This window comes from Euwallacea fornicatus, chromosome 3, assembly GCF_040115645.1.
Source record: "Euwallacea fornicatus isolate EFF26 chromosome 3, ASM4011564v1, whole genome shotgun sequence".
Classification (NCBI taxonomy): Eukaryota; Metazoa; Arthropoda; class Insecta; order Coleoptera; family Curculionidae; genus Euwallacea; species Euwallacea fornicatus.
Window position 1 is genome coordinate 4,521,142 of NC_089543.1, and position 22,666 is coordinate 4,543,807.

General features: G+C 36.0%; 2 protein-coding genes and 1 long non-coding RNA gene across 8 annotated transcripts; 1 reads left to right on the plus strand and 2 right to left on the minus strand.

Annotated features, from left to right (window-relative positions):
* Positions 1 to 115: 115 nt before the first annotated feature.
* Positions 116 to 12,149, minus strand: LOC136350443 (zwei Ig domain protein zig-8-like). Of its 3 annotated transcripts, XM_066302130.1 has the most exons (9): positions 11,838 to 12,149; positions 5,273 to 5,401; positions 5,139 to 5,225; positions 2,490 to 2,664; positions 2,106 to 2,265; positions 1,333 to 1,546; positions 1,093 to 1,273; positions 906 to 1,042; positions 116 to 694 (listed from the first exon to the last, which is right to left on the minus strand). In XM_066302130.1, exons 2-9 carry the CDS (start codon positions 5,343 to 5,345, stop codon positions 594 to 596), a joined length of 1,128 nt encoding a protein of 375 aa, XP_066158227.1. In that variant the 5' UTR covers positions 5,346 to 5,401; positions 11,838 to 12,149; the 3' UTR covers positions 116 to 593. The 3 variants fall into 3 exon arrangements, with proteins under 3 accessions (XP_066158227.1, XP_066158229.1, XP_066158228.1); XM_066302132.1 differs by lacking the exon at positions 5,139 to 5,225 and having other exon boundaries at positions 11,838 to 12,148; XM_066302131.1 differs by lacking the exons at positions 5,139 to 5,225; positions 11,838 to 12,149 and having other exon boundaries at positions 2,490 to 2,759; positions 5,273 to 5,390.
* Positions 12,150 to 13,901: 1,752 nt separating this feature from the next.
* LOC136350444 (uncharacterized) lies at positions 13,902 to 15,627 on the plus strand. Its single transcript, XR_010734157.1, has 3 exons — positions 13,902 to 13,951; positions 14,066 to 14,206; positions 14,287 to 15,627. It is a non-coding gene; the product is annotated as an uncharacterized lncRNA (long non-coding RNA).
* Positions 15,628 to 16,769: 1,142 nt separating this feature from the next.
* On the minus strand, positions 16,770 to 21,768 carry GlcAT-P (Glucuronyltransferase P). 4 transcript variants are annotated; one of them, XM_066302139.1, is made up of 6 exons: positions 21,505 to 21,768; positions 19,472 to 19,612; positions 19,191 to 19,413; positions 18,941 to 19,101; positions 18,602 to 18,892; positions 16,770 to 18,481 (listed from the first exon to the last, which is right to left on the minus strand). In XM_066302139.1, the coding sequence occupies exons 2-6, from the start codon at positions 19,589 to 19,591 to the stop codon at positions 18,374 to 18,376; spliced, it is 903 nt and encodes a 300-aa protein (XP_066158236.1). In that variant the 5' UTR covers positions 19,592 to 19,612; positions 21,505 to 21,768; the 3' UTR covers positions 16,770 to 18,373. The 4 variants fall into 4 exon arrangements, with proteins under 4 accessions (XP_066158236.1, XP_066158234.1, XP_066158235.1 ...); XM_066302137.1 differs by lacking the exon at positions 21,505 to 21,768 and adding an exon at positions 20,631 to 20,775; XM_066302138.1 differs by lacking the exon at positions 21,505 to 21,768 and adding an exon at positions 20,013 to 20,217.
* Positions 21,769 to 22,666: the final 898 nt, after the last annotated feature.

Genomic DNA, 22,666 nt, shown 5'->3' on the forward strand with positions numbered 1-22,666 from the left:
CTAGTAAATAAATAAAAAAAAAGAATTCCTTTAGTAGCTACGGAATTTGCGGGTCAGCTATTTCTCCGTACACGGATAATTCCTGAATATAATGCCGGAAAAGAACGACAATCCATTTGAAATAATAATATTTATTTGTATTTAAATTTTCAATAAAAATATCAAATTAGATTGAACAGTAATAATATATGTATCACTCTATTAAATACTCTTAACATGTAAAACGTTCTCAGTAACAGAAAGCTTTATGTTTATATAAACGTTCTTAATCTATAAATTCTAGCTACCGTGATCACTCCAACGTTATTGAAACAGAAGTACATACGTATACATGTATATGTATTTCCCCGAATGAAATTTGTATGTATAGGCAACCCAACTATCTTGTTGTGTTATATTCTATGACAGTCTTAATTTAATTGGTCGATGTATGCCACGGTTTCAAACAAACTCGCGCTTTTAGCGACAATCGTGTGTAATTCCAAACATGTATAATATATATTTATTACTATCCTTTTTATATCTACAAAACGTGTGAGAGTATATGAAAAAGCAATTTATATATATGACAAATTTATTGCCCAGATCTCGAGTCACCCCGTGGAATATAATAAAATTGCTACTATTAACAATACCATTAAGTCTAAGGTTTTGAATTGAATTCCTGATGCCTGTACTGCTGCTGGAAGTTCACCTAAAACAAAGAGAAACACATCATAAAACACGAGAACTATATAAAAATTTGATAATCAGCGCTCATGAGCTGGATAGCGGAACATAAAATGTGGTTTTAAGGTTATAAACTTCTCAAGCGTTATCAGTGGTAAAGAAAATCGCGATTTCATCACCGCGCATGCACATTCGACGTGCCCAGCCCCAATTCCTCCCATGAATTTATTTCTTACCCTTCAATACGTGTACAACGACCGACTTGTCGGCTAAGTTGCCTACTGCGCAGGTGTAGTTCCCTGAGTGCTTCTCTTCGAGCGATGGTATAGTAAGGATGGAAGAGGCAGAGTCAGTTGCTGCTGTTACGTTGAGCCTAGAAGTGTTGCACTTAAAAATGCGGCACATAAAAAAAAATCCGCTTACCTGCTGTTTTTATTCAGAATTCTGGCACCGTATTTCCAAGACACAACATTATTTTCAGGTTTCTCTTTAGCACTTAAACCTAGATTAGTTGCGAGACATGTTAAGAGTAATGAGCTTCCTTGGCGATAATGTCTTTCTTGTATTTCCCTCATCGATTCGTCAACTATCTTTACGTCCGGGGCTGAAAGAGGGAAGCCACAAACTAACCACTGCGCAGGATTAACGAACCTCAAAACTTACCAGTAATTTTTAAATAGATCCTCTTGATCTTCGGAGGATGCGTTGCTACTTGGCACTCGTAAATTCCATCATCTCTGGTCGTAACGTAAGATATATGCAGCTTATAGTTGTTTGGGTATCTAAACACTAAATTAAATCGTTCGTCTTTGCTGTGTGTGTTTCTTCCGACGGTTAAAAGGTTAATGTTCTGGTTTCGTCTTTGCGTCCAGGTTACCTGTAAAAAAAAAAAATTGGAATTAACCTTAAGAGTTCACGTATATATTGGCCGTTTTTGCCTGCATTAAAATACAAATACAAAAACAACTCTCTGACGGAATTCTGAGCGTAAATATATTAAGGAAAGTCGCATCTAATTAACTGCTCATCTTCGTTACAGGAAGCAGACACAAAAGATGGGCATGCCCAGTAGCTTTATTTTTTGCTTCATCTAATATTTGACAAGCGGTTATTTTCAGTTTAAAACGGTTCAAGGGTTGCTGCCGACATCAGAAAGGCGTATCTGGATTTCAACTCTGACTTATCGAGCTCTGGAACGAATGAGGGTATTTGAAAGGTTAACGCTTATTAGTAAACCGTGATGATTCCCTCGGCAACCAAATGACATGGCCATTAAACGATGCCTATGTTGAAAATTACATTTAAATGGATCCTGGCTGTTCCAGTTTGAGACAGGCCAGAGTAAAAAAGGATAAAAAAATAAATGAATCGCCTTAATTTTGAACTGTAATTATGAAATTTATCGCGACTATTAATACATTTCAAAATTTGCTTACCGTTTTGTCTCCTAGTAATCCTACACGACAGTCCAAATTTATTGTTTGCCCGACACGAGCTGTAGTGTTTTTCACTTCCATTCCTTCTTCAAAAAAGGGGCCGCCGAACCGGGAATCTGATAAATGGAAATGCGGCTTGCTCCTGTTTTCATGGACAAAACTGCAAAGAAACACACTACATTTGTGGATTATGTGTTTTTTCTTTTTGCGTTATTGTTGCTGAAGAACGGCTAAAATGGAGAGATCAAAAAAATGGAAACCATAAATTTCGCCGAGCTGTTGATACATCAGTGACAAATGACCTCAAAACTGGCACATTGAAAACCCTATCCTGGAAAATGCGGGCGTCAAGCGAACTGTAGATAAAGACTGAGTTTTTCTTACTTGTCGTTTTCCGCTTTATGAGGCGACTCCCTAATGATATTGGCAGCCCCCAATGCCGTTTTCGTCTCAGGTATATCCAGTTTAGTCAGCAATTGAGTGTGTAAAATTTCGGGCAGAGTTGTTGTTGAAGGAGTTGGCGATCCAGAATCCAGAGATGCCTCCAGTTGCGTTGCCACTAAGGATTTGTTTAACTTAAAAGAGGATGGAAAACTTCGAAAACCATAAAGACTCGATATACCGAGGCTTTTTATTGGCTCCATCATGGTGCTTCTTCAATAAACAAAACAAGTAATGTAATGGGATTTAGAATACCGGTTTATAGACATATACTTTGGTTGGTTCACACCATTATGGAAAAACTTTCCTATTGGATATATTCCACAAAATTACCTAAACTAAAATTGGTAGATTAAAGAAAGAAGGCGATTTATTTATTTTATCTTTTATCTGAGCGTAATTTGTTACCCCATCTCTCTTATAGGATTGAACTTTCAAAAAATGAGGCCGGATCTGCTAGGAGGAACTATTTATTTTTATTTTCAACGGCAATTTCACCAACATGCAGCGGTATCCAATTACAACTTACATTTACGATTGATAGATAGTGCTTTATTTTAGGACGAGTTTACAGGTAAAACAGATGTATTCTTTTGAAAATATCTGAGTTTCTTGGGACATGAAACAATTACGATACATTAAAAGGGAATTCCTAACGAAATTGATTTCAATTATGACTCACATTCCATAAATATCGAATATCTATCAATTCAGCACGCTTAGTTGCCGTGCCAGGCACTGCATGAGGTTTGCGCCTTATTAACTAATTAGTTTTCGTTGCCTTCAAGTGCATTCTCAGTTTCAAAGTTACTGATTAACATAAAATTAATCATGCACGTATACTGAGGCAGGATTCTGTCAGGAGCAGCCGAGCTGCGTTTAATTACGTCTTTGTCTGTCTTTGTACAGTACGTACTTAAGTATGACTCACAAGGTGTTACGTGGCGAAATCTATGTACTAACTGGGAAAATACGATATGCTCGGGACGACGCGTTAAACGTATTCATACACTCGCGAGCTAATGTTGGCGAACAGAGATGAGAGTCTACATTAGGCAAACTAATGAAAAAGTTAAAAAATCGAATTTACGAACACGGATAGAAAATAAATAAGCTGAGTGCTTTAACATACCGTGCAAATCAAGAGCAATATAATTCCGATTTTCCGGACACTTAAATTTAAAAAGCTGAAAAGGACAGGAAAAACGAGAATTTTATAATACTGAGTACACAAAGAAATCCATCAATTGTGTAAATGCTAAAATTGACACCGAAGACTTAAATAAAATTGACTTCTACGTACTGCAATAAGTTTTCCCATCTTCCCATTTTCTTTCTCGCATCTAAATGTTTTTAAAAACGAATTTTATTAGGGATATGAAATCTTGATCCGAAATCCCAATATCGGCATCTTCCAAGAATAATTTATTAACCGTGTTTGAAGCGCAGAAAATGTATAATTTTTTCATTTTCAAACTCAAATTATGAGTTCTTCATTCGACTCTGATTAATAAAGTTTCTCCGGTTGTGCCCAATTTAATTCAGCGCGCGGTTGTTAAGTTTTAGCAATTTTTAAATAAATGCCAGAAACGCATCATTTTTGCCCATTACCGATGTGAAAACGTTCACCCACCGATTTTTAGTCGTAATTCGTAAATTTTTAAATTTTTATTAGCACACGCCCTTCGTATTCTCTCATGTCTAACCCACACAGAATATGAATTTTTAACGCGAGAAACTCCAGAAATGTCTTGTTTTTTTTAATTTCATCAAAACTTTCAAAACTTCCTGTCTATCAGCAGCAAATGTGCTCCGGACTTTTTTTATAATGATTAAGTCAGAAAGGAAGAAAGTTTCTTCTATTAGTGCGATCGTTCCAACTTGTAACACACCCGCAAGTGTATTGATTAGCAGTGTTCGATATAATATGTACATATAAGCCCTTTCAATATCCAGATGAAACGTTGGCAAAATCTCTCTAATTTAAAGATCAACTAAATTTTTAGTACAATTTTAAAAGTGGCTGTAATTCGGTGAGTACTTAATAATACTGATTTATTGAATTTGCACTATATTGATTTCCCTTTGTGCTATTGAAATTGTAAAAGCGATTTTTGATCTCTAATCAGATAAAAATTTATCCATCCTCGTGAATTAGTTAGTTAATAAGTAGAATTTATATCCTGAAAATGGCGAATTGCGATTTTCTCTTTTCGATTAGTCAAAAGATTTAATGGATCATTTTCGAAAGTCGCTATTGGCCTCTTGGGACGCTTTTGTTGAAATTAATAAATATTTGAAATCCCAGTGTTTGTAATCAAAATTCAGCGTCATTATTCAACTCGTGTTTAAAATTTTATTGTCCATAAATTCCCTGTTTTAAGCGCTTTTTGGGCTCTTTCTGGATTTTCTATGGAGCTACCGTTTCGTAGGACTGCCCCACTTGAAAAGTGAATAATTAAATGCGCTTAAAATATAGAGTGAAACAGTCCTGTTATTAAACTTTTACATTTTAATGGTAAAGTTGGCAGTCACGGTAACTGAAAAACTCCATAGAGCTTCGTGTCCCTCGAAAAGTAATACGGTACTTACAAGTTCTCAAATTCCAAGAAGATATTTCGATATGGACGCGGTCACCAAAACCCTTTTGTCTCTCAACGTCTGTGGTTGTACTCAAAGCTGCATTTGATCAACTTCTTAAAAGAATTTAAAATGCAAATACTCACCTGCTGCTTTTGAATATTCCATTATTTCATATAAAACAAACACCGTAAGAATCCTTTTTATGCAATATTTCATAATTGTGACTAATCTCAAATAAGCTGGAAGTAAGTAGCTCGTGAGATACCTCCATTCTGAAACAATAACGGAACTTTAAATAAATGGAGATTTCTTGACGTAATGAACAATAATGCTGATGATGGGTTTAACTGCCACGGTGCGCTGGGCATACGCTCAAAATATTTGTAGTAAAATAATATAATTGAGAGAGAGTTTATTTCTGACAAGTCCACTGAATTCATTGTTATTTTAACTAATAATGCAGTTTAATGTTGTCTACAATTAATGGAGTACTTCTCCAACAACAAAGGTTCTTATTCATTTAAACGCGGAATAGTTCATTACAGCATGGTTTGTTAACAATGCTAGAATTAACTGTGACAAGATCTGTGTGCATCGACCTTTTAACTCGTCTCCTTTATTTATATTGCAGCCTCTCCACCAATGCAACCGACCTGCGCAGGCGCCCAGGAAGTAACACAGCACGACTGGGTCGTCAATGGTAAGTTACAGCCTCGCATGCTAATGATAGTTGTGTTTATACTGGTTCACTTTCCGGACGTTCATTAATTATGTAACATAAAAACTTCTTTACATCATGCTTAATTTGAAATGCCACCATTTCGAATCTTCCACAACTTCCATCATGTTAAACTTCCTTGCACAGAGTTTCTTGTTAGATATCAGAAAAAAACACGGAGCCCGATCCAGTATTTTTCCTTCTGCAATGCAAGCATTCTTTGAGGGTTGTTTTTTTAAGCACCCTTTATCTTGCTTTAAGTTTCTTGGTTGGAGCCAGGACTGAGCTTAAAAATTAAAAATAAGGGGCTCTTTTTCGCTAAACCAATTTCATTTAGTTATTGGCCCGGCTGCGCTGTAAATTAAGACCATCTCTTTCCTCCATAAAAAGGTTTGGTTAATTCAAAAAAAAAAATCTCTGTGAGGCAATTTAAACAGAGAGTTATTCACTTATCTGGTATCTGCCCAAAGGTTTTATCTTTCGGCTGGAACATTTTGTTATTTGCCCATTCGAGGTTTGGCAGTTTGACATCGAGATATGTAACTTTTAAGCTCTGCCCTGCAGAATATGTTATCGCAATTCAAATCTATTCTGCTTTGTTTCCGGTGTATTTTTGGCGCAAATGTAGTTTTTCAGCTGACTGTGCCTTCAATCTTGCCTTGCAATATCAATTAGCTCAGCCATCACGGGAGAGATAGACCAAATTGGGGATGACCATTAACTGGAACCTGCTATAACATATAGGGCCGAACAAGGGATTACCAAGGGTAATTTTATGCAGGATTTTTTTTCGAGATAGTCAAATTGCAATGACGAATTGCCTATTACCATATGAAAATACGTCACATATCGCAGTGGAAACGAAAAGGCGTGTTTGGCCTAAAAAAACACTTTCTGACCGAACATGAAAAATTACCTAACATAATACATGAGCAATTGCAAAATGCATCACACGTTGGGTCATTAAAGTGTATTCAGGTAGATACATGTCGGATTTTGCCATGTTACGTTTCTAACTCTTACAGATGCCTTTTTGGCAAATATACGTTCAGCAGTCCCCGAATGGCAACAGTTGCATTAGAGAATCCCGGTACATTAATCAGTCAACGTGTCTTAACCCCTTAAATCATCGTTATTACTAACACGTTCACTAAATTGCATAATATCAGTATTCGTTTCGCAATTCCTTGAGATTCAAATAAGACGAGGATTTTGTTTCAAATGGAGCCATTTGGCGACAAATTTGTGTAGAATTCAGCTGATTTGTAGGGAAAATGTGTGTGGACTTAAGCGATCAAAATCGAATTGTTAGTTAAAGGGTATCGACGCAATACAAGGACATTGATGGGATATAAAATAAAAAATCAATCTTTCTTATTTCATGTCGCAGATAAGGCGCAGGCATTAATTTACCGGTCGGCTCGAAAACGTTTACGACGCACGTGCGTTAAACACAGGACTCCCGGACCATGAGAAGTCTCTCCAACTACAAATGCACTTCAAAAGATCCATGCGCCGGCGCTGGTCGGGAGTTGGCACAGTAAAAGTGATGACGCTATAATTTAAGTTTCACTTAAATAGACATTTTAACGGTGATAGAGTGGTGAAAAAAAAGGGGAGAGTGAAAAGTCGTTGCAAATGCTTTCAATACAATTGCTCCACTCTAACAACGGAGTAAGTTAAATCTTTGCCTCGCTTTTCAGATAATTAAAAGTTGGACCATATATCATTGTCTTTCCAGTAATAACCCACATAAGAAGCATCTGGAACTATCGTTAACTACGAGGTTCTCAGGCACTAATAATAGGAATCTTTCCTTAAACTCACAAGGTCGATTACACCTAACTCAATTTATAGTTCATGATACACTAACTTCTAAAAATGTCTGTTATCAAAGTTCGAAGGATTTAACTTCTCAACGATATCTAAACTTTGAGAAAGAAGTTTAACTTTAAGGTCAATATATCTATATAGTTTTCAGCTCACTACAAGAGGCAGGAGCTGTTGCTCTGATTTTCCCTGGCTTTGAAGACTTCAATATTTGTACGTAGGTAATAAGCTTAGAATAATTGATTTATCGTAAGAAGTTACACAGATTTAAACGCTCTTTCGGTTAACGAGGTAACTTAAATAATAAATGGTGTGAAATTTCTATTGTGAAGTTCGATTTTACTCGGCGTCATTTTAATGAAAGAAATCTGGATGAAACTTTATTCAATACATTCAGATTTATTCGCATTTGAAATGTGTTAAAAATAAAACCACACTTTCCATAGTTATTTTAGAGTCGTGAATAAATTAAATTGGGACTAAGTGGAACAGATATGGTGCCTGGGACGGTTAACACGGCTTAAAACTAAGGCGCATTCGCCTCATGGTTATTGGCCCAAAAAAAGGGTGCGCGCACAGGAGCAACTGTAGAGCCACTTAAAGTGAGAGAGGCCAGAAAACCATACTTATACAGTGTGATTCCCTTGAACGGGTGATATTTCCATAAAATGTGAATTTGTTTTCTAATGTCGACTAACTTTTTTTTGAATTGTGAGAAAAACTGTATTTCGGGAGGAAGTGTTATCTTAAAAAAGAAGTCTATTGTATAGTTTTTTAAAGATGAAAATTGAAGGAATTCTGTAATAATAATTTTTTACATAAAATATGAGTACACCCTTGATTAAAAGTTTTCTAATATGAACAGGTTCAAAATTCCATTAAAATATTGTTTTATTAATATTTTTGTGACGTAATTGGTTTCGTTTAATGAAGCAAGCCATCGAATAATGTGTTAATAATTTATTTATATTCGTAAAAATATTCATAAAAATTACTGTCGGAGCTAAAGAAGAGAAAAGCTGTCTCAGTTGTTGCTTTCGGATTCTCTCAAAAATTCGTTATGATGCAAGGAAACAAGATCATAACAATGTGGTTAATTTTGCTACAGAATTATTAATGTGCAATGTTCTTTAATGAAGTATATAATAGCACGCGTCCATTTTAGAAGGTACTTAATACAATGGCATAATCACAGTTTTTTTGTATCAAAATGCCTAATAGTTTTTTTTTAATTTAGTTTTTAAAAAATTACGAGTGAGCCTCGAGCTTTTCAGCGAAAATGTGACACTTCATCCTGAAATTGATAAAGGTAACGTTAACACAACTTAGTCAGTATCTAACGATAAATACAAGTTTATAGGGGGTGTTCCGCTTTTTAAATTGATAAAACTGTATGTAGTAAGTCGTCTGCATAGACCGTTCCGCGAAGAGGCGATGAGAACTGATACGCAGAAGCTGAAAACACGATGACGTAGTAACGTCTAGAATTTTATATAGATGTAGACCCGTCATTTGAATTTTAGTTAAAAGCAAACAGAGGGCAATGACAGACGGAAATGAGAAATTATTACAATAAAAAGACCAAAATAAACAAAGAATAATAAATGGGAAATGTGATGATTGAGCTTGGATGGTGGCTTTATTCTGCACACACATATTCCACTGTTCAATGAACAGATGCATTTTAAGTGATATTTATAATTTATCTCAATTGCATTTGTATTCATTTCATCGATACAGTACGATGCAATTTTCTGATGACCTACTTTACCCAGCAGAAATCACACTCCACAACTATCATCGTCGTATAAACAACAAGTAGGTCCGTTTAGTTGTATTGTCGCACGCTTTAATTACTGCTGACTGACATATCGCCCCATGGTCATCAGTAATTTTAATATAAGGGCAGTTCTGTTATAATTAATCATCAGTCTCAATAAAGTCATTGAACCAAATGTTGTATTCAATCCAAGGGTAGTTATACAGTAGAGACGCCCACTCTATCATCCCTGCCATAGGTATGTCGAGACGCCCATTAGGGCTATACTCAATCCCTCTTAATCAATGTGGCTCAATCTCTCGCTCCATACAATTACACTACATTTCAGTGTTATTGCGCTTAACAAGCACACTGTCACAGTATAATATACAGGGTGACCCCACATGCTGGGAAAACTGTACATATATAACTCCCCGTTTTTTCTATATTTTTTTAGGATTTTTACGTATTAAGGCAACGCATGCAGGAATGAAATATTTTGCCAGAAGAAACATTTCAGGGATTGATTGATATTTTTGTAAATAAGTAAAATAGCGTCAGTTGTGGAACAAAATGAAGCCGTTCAAAAAACCATTAAAGCATGAAGGCATCTTGCTGTATACTCGTTCATCTGTTAAGTTGCCACTCAGATTTTGATTAATTTAATAATCAGGACCACGCTGTCTCGGAAAGAGTTGTGTATGTAACAAAACTATGTAACGAGAATTGGAGAGTGACATAACTCAAGAACTTATAATTCATTCGACTACCTTTAGAACAAACACGCCGACTGAAATAGTTACTGCGAAGCCCAAGAGAAGCTACGAAAACTAATGACAGACTCTGATGGTTTGGCTATATGAAATTACATTTGGTCGTGTTCTATGAATTTTGATTTAAAATAAATGGAAATGTCTAGTATAGCGTTAATGAATAGACAAGATGGAGATCAAGGAGACAGAGAAAGTTAGAAAAAGTCAGTAAGAAAATTGAGTGGCATCAAAAGAAGTATCGTAATACCAGAAGCGGATATCTAACAAGAGTTGTGGAATGTCTGTTCTCTATATCCATATTTCACACTTTCAACGTTAGACAGACTGAAAATATGACGATTCCATCCAAGTGGTTTTGTCAGAACGAGAACATATGAGTGCGGGTTATTTTCTTGAATAAACGTATGAGCTACGATTTCTGACAAATTTAAAACATCACCAGACAATAGGGACGGGAAAGTGACAATGACTGTGGAGCATTAATTTTCACGTGAGTTTGATGGTGGAAGTGGTGGAAGGACTGTTGCCTTAGTTGAAGATTGAGGAAGTGGCCAACTGCAACTAATTGCCTTGAAGAATATGCGTCCACGACAATACGGCACAACACAAACTTAAAAAGCATGGAAATGCTTTTTACCCAACCGACTTTTATTAGCGATTTTTGCTGCGCCCTTCGCACTTTCCGCTTATTAAATCTCTCGAATTTGACAAGGTTCAATATTTCCCCATCAATCAAAATTAATGTACTTTAAGTCGTAAAACTCGCCCGTTCGTGGTAATATCCTCATAAGCACAGGTGGAGAGAAAATGAAGATAAACTTGAATATTTTAAAAGGCGTTTTATCTTGTTTTATTATTCAAAGGAGACCTATTGCGTGTAAGCCAATTGATATCGCTCGTAAATACGCAAATTTGAAATATATTTTTTAAAATAAATATTTCCTCTCATGAGGTGTGACAGTGAAACTATTTCGCAAGCCGTAGCAGCAGTCCCTCATTAATAGATCTCCTGAAGTAGGCTCAAATTTTAGCCGTTCAAAGTCGAGGATTAGAAAGTGTAGGCCCTTTGTCATAGTTTGTTATCGCTGGGAAGTTGCAGCCCTCGAAGTTTGATAATCGGAACTTTTGCATGTCAGTATGTCGTGAACTATTAAGTTAAGCTGTTTATAATCTTGGCCAAGTTAAAGGAAACAATTCAAGAGCGAATTATTGGCTTCTACGTGAAAGCAACTAATATCAGCAGAACGTTATTAATGACACGTTGAGAGTAACTTTTTTAATTAACTAGGAAGCAAATTAAAATTTAAACTTCATCCCTTAACCAGTCAATCGTCTCAATAGTTTTCAAACTTGAAGGCACTTCGTGAAACCTGGGCATGGCTATTTAGGCTGATAAATGGTTTTGGTCGTAAAATCTCGTAGTCGTAATAAACTGGGTTTTTTAGCTGACTGGGAAATTCTCCTTTCCGGTTAATGTCTGTGTTTAAATTATCGGTCTTAATTACCCTGGCACTTGGGGGAAAATTTATTCAGCGTCATTTGACAGTTTTAGTGCATTCGCCACAATTTCATGCACATAAGAGTAGCAACTAAAAGTGAATAAACTTTGCTATGCAAAATGCACTTACCACCGGATACTTGAGAGGATTCATTCGACTGTCACTAATTGACCTACCATTTATCAAAACAATTTTTGCAAAAATATTTGGCACTTCCACTTTTAAGCTTCATCCTCAAAAAAATGTAAAAGCTTTATCAGTCTTGAGTTAAAAATATTAAAACCTCAAAAAACTGACAACATTTCCTGTTAAATAGAGCTTTAGATAAAAAAAAAGCTCCTAGTTCGTTCACATTATCTCTCACTACGTGTGTTTTGAAAGGGATGTTAGGTTTGCACTAGAGCTACTTCGTTCTATGGATATCAGGATATGGGGGAATAAATTGTTTGGAAATGCTGGGACAAACAGTTCGCGCAGGCGTGCTGCGCATAACCTACGCCTAATGCGTCGAAGGAGAATCTAAGCAAATCTGGATTCCCGTCCCAGTTTGCTTTCTCAATGTTTCCATGATCAGTAAAATCTCAGCATATTGTTCGTCTCGCTGGGGCCCTATTTGCCGAAGAGGGATTATCGTCCTCCAGGGACGAACGATATCTTTGTCATTTTTTTATAATAAACCTGCATTAAACCATTCTCCCAATGCCACGTCTGCCAAGGTGACACGTTATTATACTCGGAATTAATTATTACATTAATCGCCCTGACCAATCAAAGTCTAAGGCAAGATCCATTGCAATTAAAGCTGCCGGTACGCTCAGGCATTGATAAAAAATTGATTAAAAGTTTTCTCCTCCAAGAATACTGGAGGTTCCGACCCCTGATTACAGCCTGATTTTCATCTCCTTGGACCCCAATGAATAGTAGGGTATGTCCTACATTTTAAAATTATAATTCATGACCGAGTTTCACAGAATAGGGGAAGATGAGGCAACCGAAAGAAAGAAAAATGGCAACTTCAAATTGATGGACGATATAAAGTGCCACATTTTTAGATGAAAATCCCGAATTAAAAGTTCGCATTTCGATATAATTCAATGAAAAATGATTGAGGGAGAAATTGCCATAAGAAATGTTTTTCTGTTGTGAAACAAAAGGCATGCAACTGCCGCCCTAGAGGGAAAATTATTTCGAGTTTATTTCCAGGTTATCCTCAAACAACCTAAACAATAATCCTAAGTAGAGTGGAAAAAACGTAATTTACAAATGAGAATGTGCAATGCCACTTGGCTAACGCTCTAGGCTGGTGTTAACTGGAGTCTAGCATAAATGTATGTTCCCCATGTTAAAGTTACGTTTCTCGCTGTCATCATAACTAATTTTCCTCTTTTGTCTGTTCCAAAAAAAAGGCCTTGAAATAATTAGTAAAAGGTCCCAGATTAATTTAGGACTATAAAGTCATAAATTAATTCTAGGCTCCTCGTATTTATTTAGGACAAAATACCCACGCAAACTTTTCAACGTAACGGCGAAGGTGTTTTAGTACCTAAGCCTAGATAAACTCATTCAAATGAAATCCTACATTATAATGCGTGACAGACCCACAGGCGCTCATTCCGACAAAAAATCTGCAAAAATTAAAAAAATTCGTTAAATAATTCGTTCTTGTCAAAACCAGAAACACGTCAGAGAATTTACTTTTAATAATTTATTAAGCCGATACTAATGTTTACTTCTATTTTAATCCCCGTCAGAGTTGCGAAACATTGAAGATTTTTAATGGTACGAAGATCATGTAATACCTTCAATAAAACATCTATTCTAATTCCACCTGGAAAATTTAAGAACATTTTAATTAAGTTTAAGGTACCTGAGAGCACATCAAACACTCCGATTTCTCCTCGTTTATAATTGCTAACGCTCGTGGCATTAAAAAAAAAGTAATGAGTAGATCTTCTGACGCATTTCTAGATTATCGCAAAAATGGAATATTTAAAGATATATTTGGTTGTTCAAAAAAATTTCTGAGACCCTTCAAACGAAACGAGATTTTAAATGTCAAAATGTAAAGCACGGCAGTCTGTACTCTTGGTGGTTTACGATAATTAACTTCTGCGCACATCACGGCGCTTAACTCCGCCTCCAATCCAATGCAATGGCTGGTTTTATGGGTGACTCCAGTTTTGCCTACGTGTACGTCGACCAGCTCCAATACAAAATAACTATAACCTCACTTCTAAATGAGGGTAAGTCGTGTGTTTTACGTCTTTTACATAATTTTGTTTATGCTGTTATTCTTGTCATGCGACACTAAACCGATCATATTTACGCTATTTTAACGCAGGAAAATTTAATGGCAGGCCAGCAACATGTGTTTCTACTAACTGGCTTCATCAGGCGCGCAAACGTACAACGAATTGTGGCCCGTTGTGATTTACGCAACCAGAAATGTCCATTTGTGAATGAAAAGTTTTCTGCGGTTGACGAGAAATTTAAGAAAAGTTGGTAACAAGCCCACAAAACCAATCGATTGTTCGATAATAATTTTGAGCAATTCGACTACACGTATTTCTACTTACAGATTTCATCAGACGTACATATACGCCTACAAAGTGCAAACGCATCATGCTTGCTGTATCCGAACATATAGGCACATGCGGATGTACCCTGGAAAGGGTAGAAGGAGCAGGGGAGACGGGAACACAACCAGGCATCAGATCGGCCCTTCTGAAAACAGCCTAAGTCCTCGGATATCTTTTAATTGTCACTTTTCTTTTTTTCTTTTTTTTTGCTTCTCTTTCATCCATCTCGTCTTTTGTGTTTTTCTTCCCATCATTTCTAGGTTACGCTTGCAAATGCCTCAATTTTCAGACATGCGAATCATAATGTATGTGTCCCTACTGTGATGAATCCAATAACTACGTACACGTGTGAAACACACAGCACAAAAACTAATCCGTTTTTGAATTTTTTAAAGTAAGTGCAATATACAGGGTATAGGGCGCGCTTAACCATATGCACCGTACATGTGTAGTTAGAAATGGTAATATCGGGGTCATTGGATTATATATTTCTTTATTGATGTGTTAGGCGAGATAATTTGGTTTTTATAGACATTAGGTCACGTTATTTCCTTCAATTAATGCTTTTATTGTACACGATATTTACATTGTCTTAATTATGAATATCGGGACTCAGCAATAATCCCAATTGGATACTCTAAAACAATTCGAAGATTCTCTAATATACTTAAGTTTTTCTACACCATCGAATCCTGTAGTATTCATACCTATTTATGCAAAAGCACACAGTTCTAACTGGGTCGATGTTTAGCTATATCGAAACGAGATTAGTTATTTGGTTAAAGCTATTCCATTACCACCAGACTGGTTTGTTTCGAAATCTACACACATTAAGTTGCCGATTAATGTGCAAGTGCGCAATCGTTAGCGTAGAATTTAGCTCGAGCTTCAAGTTGACTCCAGAGTATTCATTGTCCATAGAGTGACTAAGCTTTGGCTAATATTTTGCAGCTTTTTCATACACTATCCAAGGTAATGCATTTACCCACGACCATCTACGAAAGTACGCACAATAAACTGGAATATTAGTCACGGAAACTTACTAGCACACGCCTTTGTTAAGAAAAACTATTCAGTGATGGACGGAACGCAATAAATTAGTCCATAATATGTTATTGTATTAGTTAACCATGCAACCTACCAATAGCTTAGCTACGTTCTACGTGTCCTATATAATATCGATAACAATATTCGATAAAGTATCGCGGTGTTAAAATGTTAAAAGCCTGGCTTAGTATTGATGAAGTTGAAGTCGTGTAAGCTTTTCGCTCCGATGACCTGCGTCCGAGCCGGGTAAACTTTTTATTTATAGTTTTTCTTTTAAATACGGCCCATGGTTGGGGGGAAACTAATGTACAAAACTCGCAAGAAAGTTCCTTAACACACTGGCGTAAATGACGCGCTCATTTGCGACTCGTACTTAATAGCTACTTTCTTGGCTTGTTACGTAAACAACCACTGACCTAAAGACGTATGTTTCTGTTGCAAGCGGGGCTCCAAACAAGAGTTGCGCAGATAGGAGAACAAGAAATTTCGTTGGCACCATCCAAGCTATCATTGTCAATTAATCTTTAAATTTATCAAAAGGCCATTAATTTTAGGTTTGGTTTAATTACGAGGAAGTTCGTTTAGTGTTTGTCGAAAATTATTGGTAGTAACATTAGCCCATCTAACACTGGAAATTTTTCTGCAGTGTCGTAACTTTCCTGGAGATGTTCCAGCAAGCATACTCTGATTACCCTTTCCTTTAATGTTTTTATCACCCCGCTTTTTGCCTGGGGTGGTAGTTGGAAAGATAGCGTGTCCGCATAACTTGGCTTCCGGTAAATCTCCACTGCCTGGTTTCCCTCCGACGCTAAAGTGCCAAAATCAAAACATCCGAAAACGTAGTTGTCCGTCCGTTTCGATCCCCATTCTGAAAGGAATAACGGGCCTTTTGGGGTTTGAGAGTTTTCAGAGACGAGTTTTCTATGACTAACGATTATTGTGTCTCGGCTCAGGTCGATTCGGGTTAGAAATGCAATCACGAAGCAGGTCCCCTTTTTTAACCTTTCTTTAAACTTTTTTTAACTTCAATTCTTTGGCCATCAAAATCACCTGATTTATAGTCGTCAGGTTTTTATTGGCCATTACGGGGGAAAACGATTGTGGAAGTTTCATTTCAGTTTTCAATTTAAAAATTGCTATTTCTGCTGCAAAATGAAAATAGAGAGCTTTGTCATAGCAGCAGTCATTTATAAAAGCCTTGAACTTTGAACACCCCTTGAGGGAACGACTAAGTAATACAAGATGTGGATTCATATTTTCATGAAAATTTCTGAGATAAAGTGTATATTACAAAATGAAACTTCGCACCTATCAGTATTCTAAGTAAAAGTATCAAGTTGGAGCAATGTGCTTACCGGAAGTAATTCTAACAAAAGGTTTTGTTGGAGATGAGTTTAATACGAAACTTCCCGAACTTTTAAATGAAACATTTCCACGCAGATAAATATCACTTTAATTTCTATTGATTGTGTATAATAATCGATTACATAAGTAGGAATAAAATCATCCACAGCCCCATTACTTATAATAACGTTGATAAAACCAAATGGGATATGGATATGTATCTAACTATCTTCACATTCTTATAAATTATATCACAATTGTCTTCCTATCGGGGATTTACCCAATGCTCTTTGGTGTACGCTATTCTACTTACAGCTAATAAAAGCTTAATCAAGTAAATTTATCGTACATTAAGTACAGTTTATTACAATCCTACATTAATACTTGTATTAAAAAATCAATTAACTTTCTGCGATATAAAAGTGTACTAGCTGATTAGAGAATTCATCAAGATCTCCATCAAAACGTTACACTAAGACTCGTATTTTACATGATTGATAAGCCACTATTTCTGTAAATGTTCAAATAATTCCTCACAAGCTTCAATTCTATTGAAGTCTCTGCGGAGGCGCCACAGCTGGGTCACAAGCAACAAAATGTCATGCGCTATCATATAATACAATTGGCCTTCTATTGCCTAGCATAGATAAGCCGTATATAAAAGTATACCGATTTAGTTTTATTACAACCCGAATTTCTTTGTTAACATTTGAGCAGATCATAAAGGTACCTAGTACAGAGAAAATTCCATGTATACGTTATGTACGTTAGAAGAGGAAATAACATTTCAATTAATTATGCCAGAAATACATGTTTAAGCGGTAACATGTTAAAATTGTCAGTTTAGACACAGTTATTCTCATAAAGTATGGTGAGCACCCTTCTCGCACAATAATAATATGCTTTGGTATGGCATTCGATGCTCGTTAATGCGCAAGGGATTTCCAGGAACCTGGCTCAAGATTTAAGCTTCAGTTAGATACGTGATCGAGATATGTGATCAAGATATGTGATCGAGATATGTGATCGAGCTTGCTTGAGGGTTCGGATTTTTCATCTTTTGGACGGATTTGACAATGAATGGAATAAAATTTCTGAACTGTGCAAAAAGTGTTGGTTCCAGAACAAACAGGTAGGTACCAGGTAAAGGTAAAATAGCGTGTTTTTTGGCATTTTTTTCATAATTCCAATAGACCAAAGTCCAACGTGAAAATAAACTTTTGAGACTATATTGTTCATTTGAACAAAAAACTGTATAAAAAAGGATTTTCTAAGATAGGGTGCTCGCCATGGTTAATTTGCATTGAATTTTGTTTTCTTATTTAACATTAACTTTGAGCCTATCGACAAACGCCTCCTTACAAAAATATTCTTACTCTGCTCTGCTTGTCATTCCGCTTTTGAGAAGACTATTTTACAACAACGCATTTCCTTACCTCGGGACACGCCCTCAGGTACAAAGTAAGACGTTTTCTTATCCACTTACGAACTCCAAAAACTGAAATTTTGGTGGTACAAACTACAATTAAATTATTAAAAAATGTAATCACAATTATTCACTTTATGCAACGATGTGCTGTTGGGCTTATTAAACAAAAATTGTAACATCCGACAACGTTCTAACTCTCAGTGCCCAATCAGTCGAGACTATTTCAAATTAATTAAACGAGGTAAACTGAAACTGAAAACCCCTAACTAAATGAGAATATTTTTGAGCGATACCAAGTTTGTGTTGTTGTGTTTTGAGTAATCCAACGGCCAAGCAGGTTCGTTTTTCTTTGTCTGCGTATGCCATACTAAAATCTATAAAAATAAACGTTAAATGTCTTCATAGTTGCGGAAAAAAGTTGGTGAACCCCGGGGGAACATAGGCATATACGCATGCGCCCGTATATTTGCACGTCTTTTCGTCTGCATACTTACTCTAGTACAGTTCGAAGCCAAAAGCTCAGCTTCAGCAGGTTCGAAAGGAGCTAGACTCTTCAAAAATCCATCCTCCTCGAATCCGGGTTTGAAAGGCATTGAAGCTTGTGGTCTAGAGAGTAGAAATTGTACTGAAATTGCGAAGCCTGCCATATCGACTGCAAATTTCCTGCCTCCTAGCCAACCATCATAAAACCCGACGAAAGTCCCATTTTTAACAATCGGTGAACTTACTCCTGCTTTGGTGATGAGACCCACAGGGAACAAGGAAACGCGTTTCGTATATCTAATCTAAAAAAAAATTTTTTTTTCTCAATCAACATTTTTGTCTGTTTTTACCTCACTAAATAAATCCAAGTCATATGTGTTGTCATCATCTGCAAAATAAAATGCCCCTGTATAGGCATTTTCTCGTATCCACTGCAAACCCCTATTGCGATTAGATACCCCTCGAGGTCTTGGACCTTTAGTTTTGTTTCTGTATTGTGCTGGCATCGGGGCTAAAAACAAGACGTCTCAGTTCACGTAACAAAATTACTGCGCCGGTGTAGTAATCGATATTAGCACGAATATACGTTATGCGACTTACCTATCATATAATGATATCTAATCCCAGACCTACGTAAAATATTATCTACAAGACTATTAGGACTGTAAGCGTCATCAATCACCAACCACACTAAATTGGGTACCAACATCAGGGTGTGAGACATTCTAGTCAGCTCTGCTAGTTGTTCTGCTCTTCTATAGGTAGGAGTGATTATGTATAAAGGAGGAAGATCTGAAGTCACTTTGCTTAAAATTTCTTCGCACTGAAAAGTAATTGACTGGTAAGAATACTTGAGGATATTAAAATGTAGCAGTACTTACCGGTGTTTTCCTGTCTGAGGGGTATTCACTTGAAGCGTAGGGGTAGTAAATATGGTACTGGACAAATAAGATTGTTGCACATATAAATACTATAAGGTACAGTTTCATAGGAATCTTCATAATTTGGGAAGCTATCTTTTCCTGAAAGAAAGACAATGCTAAGCTATCTATCGTTGAGACTGCATGTCCGCGCATGCGGCAAAGTGGAGGCCGCCTCAAAACACTTTGACGTGCAGACCTTGAAATTTATGAGATACGTACATCAAGATAATTATATTAATGTAATATTTTTTACTCTTAAACCTTGTGCAGTTTGACAGTTTGCGCAAGAGCAGTCTTTCGTTCTACGTAGGTTGATTGGATCGATTGATTTTTTGTGATTTTTTTCATTTTGACAGAAAGTTTTATTTCCATAGAAAACGAACAACCAGAATAATAAACTTTTAATGGCCTTTCATCTGCCCTAAAAAGATACATATAAAGCGATTTACAGTGAATAAATCCAATGAAACTAACATTTAAAGGTCATAAATATGCTTACACAAAAAGAACACACATATTCGACAATCATCTTTGAAAATTTGTCACGTGAAATTACGAAAAGTTGTTGACTCTCCGCTTACACTGATGGTACTGCCTTATCAAAAGACCCTTCCTGTGCATTGAAAGACATATCGTACTTCCTGCGGGACGCAGTAGAGAGCACGATAGTACTCGATGTAGTCGAATGTATACGTATAAATACTATTGTTCATGTCTAGATATTTATTTTGATCAATTAATACTAAAAAGATTGTTCGAAAAAACACAATTAAAGTAGATTAGAAGATTTAAGCGATATATTTATTAACCTTAAGCCATTGTAATTTTTTGTAAACGTTCCTATCTAAAGCACAAATAACGCAAATTAGTGCTGAAATATACGAACACTAACTAACAGAGGTACGGAAAAAGTAAATTTCGCTCGAAGAAATCTCGCCATTAATAAAAATCACTAAGTTTAATAAAGTTTGACGTATCGCCTCTCCTAACTTTCCCTAAAATTGCTAAAAACTTGCTGAAACCACAATTTTCTCATCGATCTACAGGATTAAAATGTCCGACTAAAGCCTATATTACAACTTTATGAATAGGATGATATTGAACATCAATTTTCTACCTTGCTGTTGGGTACCAATCCGAGTTCTGCTGGCAAGTTCATACTCTAGCAATACTAAGCTATCTTTCACTGTTTTGAACATATAATTTGCAATCAACCGTGGAAGGGCCGCAAACAATGTTATAACTATTTCGAAATATTCTACATAATATTTAATTAAAATCAGCTTATCGTCTTAAAATTATCAAGCAAAGCAAATACTAAGATCGTTGATGTGTGGTTTCGAAGCTGAATGAAGCAGTAGACAAATGATAGATGTTGTAAGTTTTATTGACGTAAAAAATTGCATGTATAACGCCATGTATGCATTACGACACAGCGCAATTCTACGTGGCGGTGTGACTGAATCCAAGCGGCTGCGCATTTGCTACTTACACTGTTTAATTAAGTTTTTAGCATATTCGAATAAAAATAAATCATTTGTGATAGTTAAACATAATTTTTCGCTAACAATTACACTATGCAAAGAAGAAAATTCAAATCATATTAAGAGTACACAAATTGGAACTTTCACTTTTGAAAACAATATACTCAAAGAAGATATTTATCACACATTACTAACGCTTTGCGCCTCATTTACAAACTAATTACTTTAACCACACAATATGTACAATTATACTATAGTTTAGGTACCAACCACACTTTCTCACTTCTAATAAAAGGCAAAAAACACTAGTCTAGACCGTGTTAAACAACTGATCTCAATTTTGATCGCATTTATGGTCCACTGTCTTGAAGGTTAGATAATTTCTTAAAACAGAGACAATTTCCTTACTATTATATCGATCTACTGCGACTTCCTCGTATTTAATTTAATTCGTGTACGTCTCTTGAGGCTCTACTGCTCTAAATGAAAAAATAAATTGGCACCTACCAGTAGATTATTGCATAGTTGCTCATTGTTCTCCTAATAAACCCGATCAAAGGCATACTTCTATATGTATGTCGGTTTGTTGTTGGCTTTTACTACATATGCTGACCCATTAAAAAACATTTTAGTTAATTAATTTTCCAATTAACTTTGACCACTTCAAGCTATTGAACAGCGTTCAGCGACAGTTACAACAAAAGCTTATTGCGACACTACCGTGGACTAGGCATTTTAAATATTTACTGTCGCTCCCCTTTGCTCTTTAATGCTCTGCTTCATTAAAGGGATGATCAATAAAAGGGATAGATTTGCCTGATATTGCCTATCATAGATGGCACACTACATCGGAGTGTTCCTATTACGTCTGCGCATTGATTTTGTCCAGAAGGAAAGAAACAGTTTTCTCGTTTTCCCGATGGTGGGGGGTGGATTTTGACGGGTGCCATCTATTGGTCTTGAGGGTTAATTTGCTATCGTATGTATCGATTTATTGTTCGTACAAAACCTGAAATCAATTTGTGTTACTGATTGCTGTAGAAGTTGTAACGCGAGAAATTAAATAGTTTTTAAAACAAGAAGGATAGATGGTGGTAAGTGAAATTTTACCAAATTTTAAAGTCTAATCTTGTATTATTTCAAGCTATTTTATTATGTATTGTTTTAAAGCTTATAATGCAAATGCTATTTTGTCTAGGCAGGCTGAAAGTGCAACATTATTGGCCCCTGGATGCGCACTTAAAAGGGTACTTTAAGCTCCAGGGAGTAAAGGGAATTTCATAAATTCACCACAAGAGTCGTCGAGTGGCAAAAATCTGAAGATTTCCTAGTTTTAAGTCAAGAAATTCAGATCCGTTGATAATTCGCTTGAAAAAATACTTTCTTTCTCGCATTAACAGGGTTTTTATTGTGTTTTGCCCGATTGTATTTATTTAACGTGGATATCTACGGTACAATTACGGTGGCATCTAGTTATTTGTTTGATATTATATCACGTCTTTAGAATATATGTGATATATGAAAAACAACATTTTAACAATTAGGATACTTTTCAGTATTCAAAACAATAGAAATCAAACACCGAATTTGGAAGTTTACCCTGCACTGCAATTAATAGTTTCAAACTAATCAAGGCTCGGATGAATATTGGCTTCCCATGTTATTATCA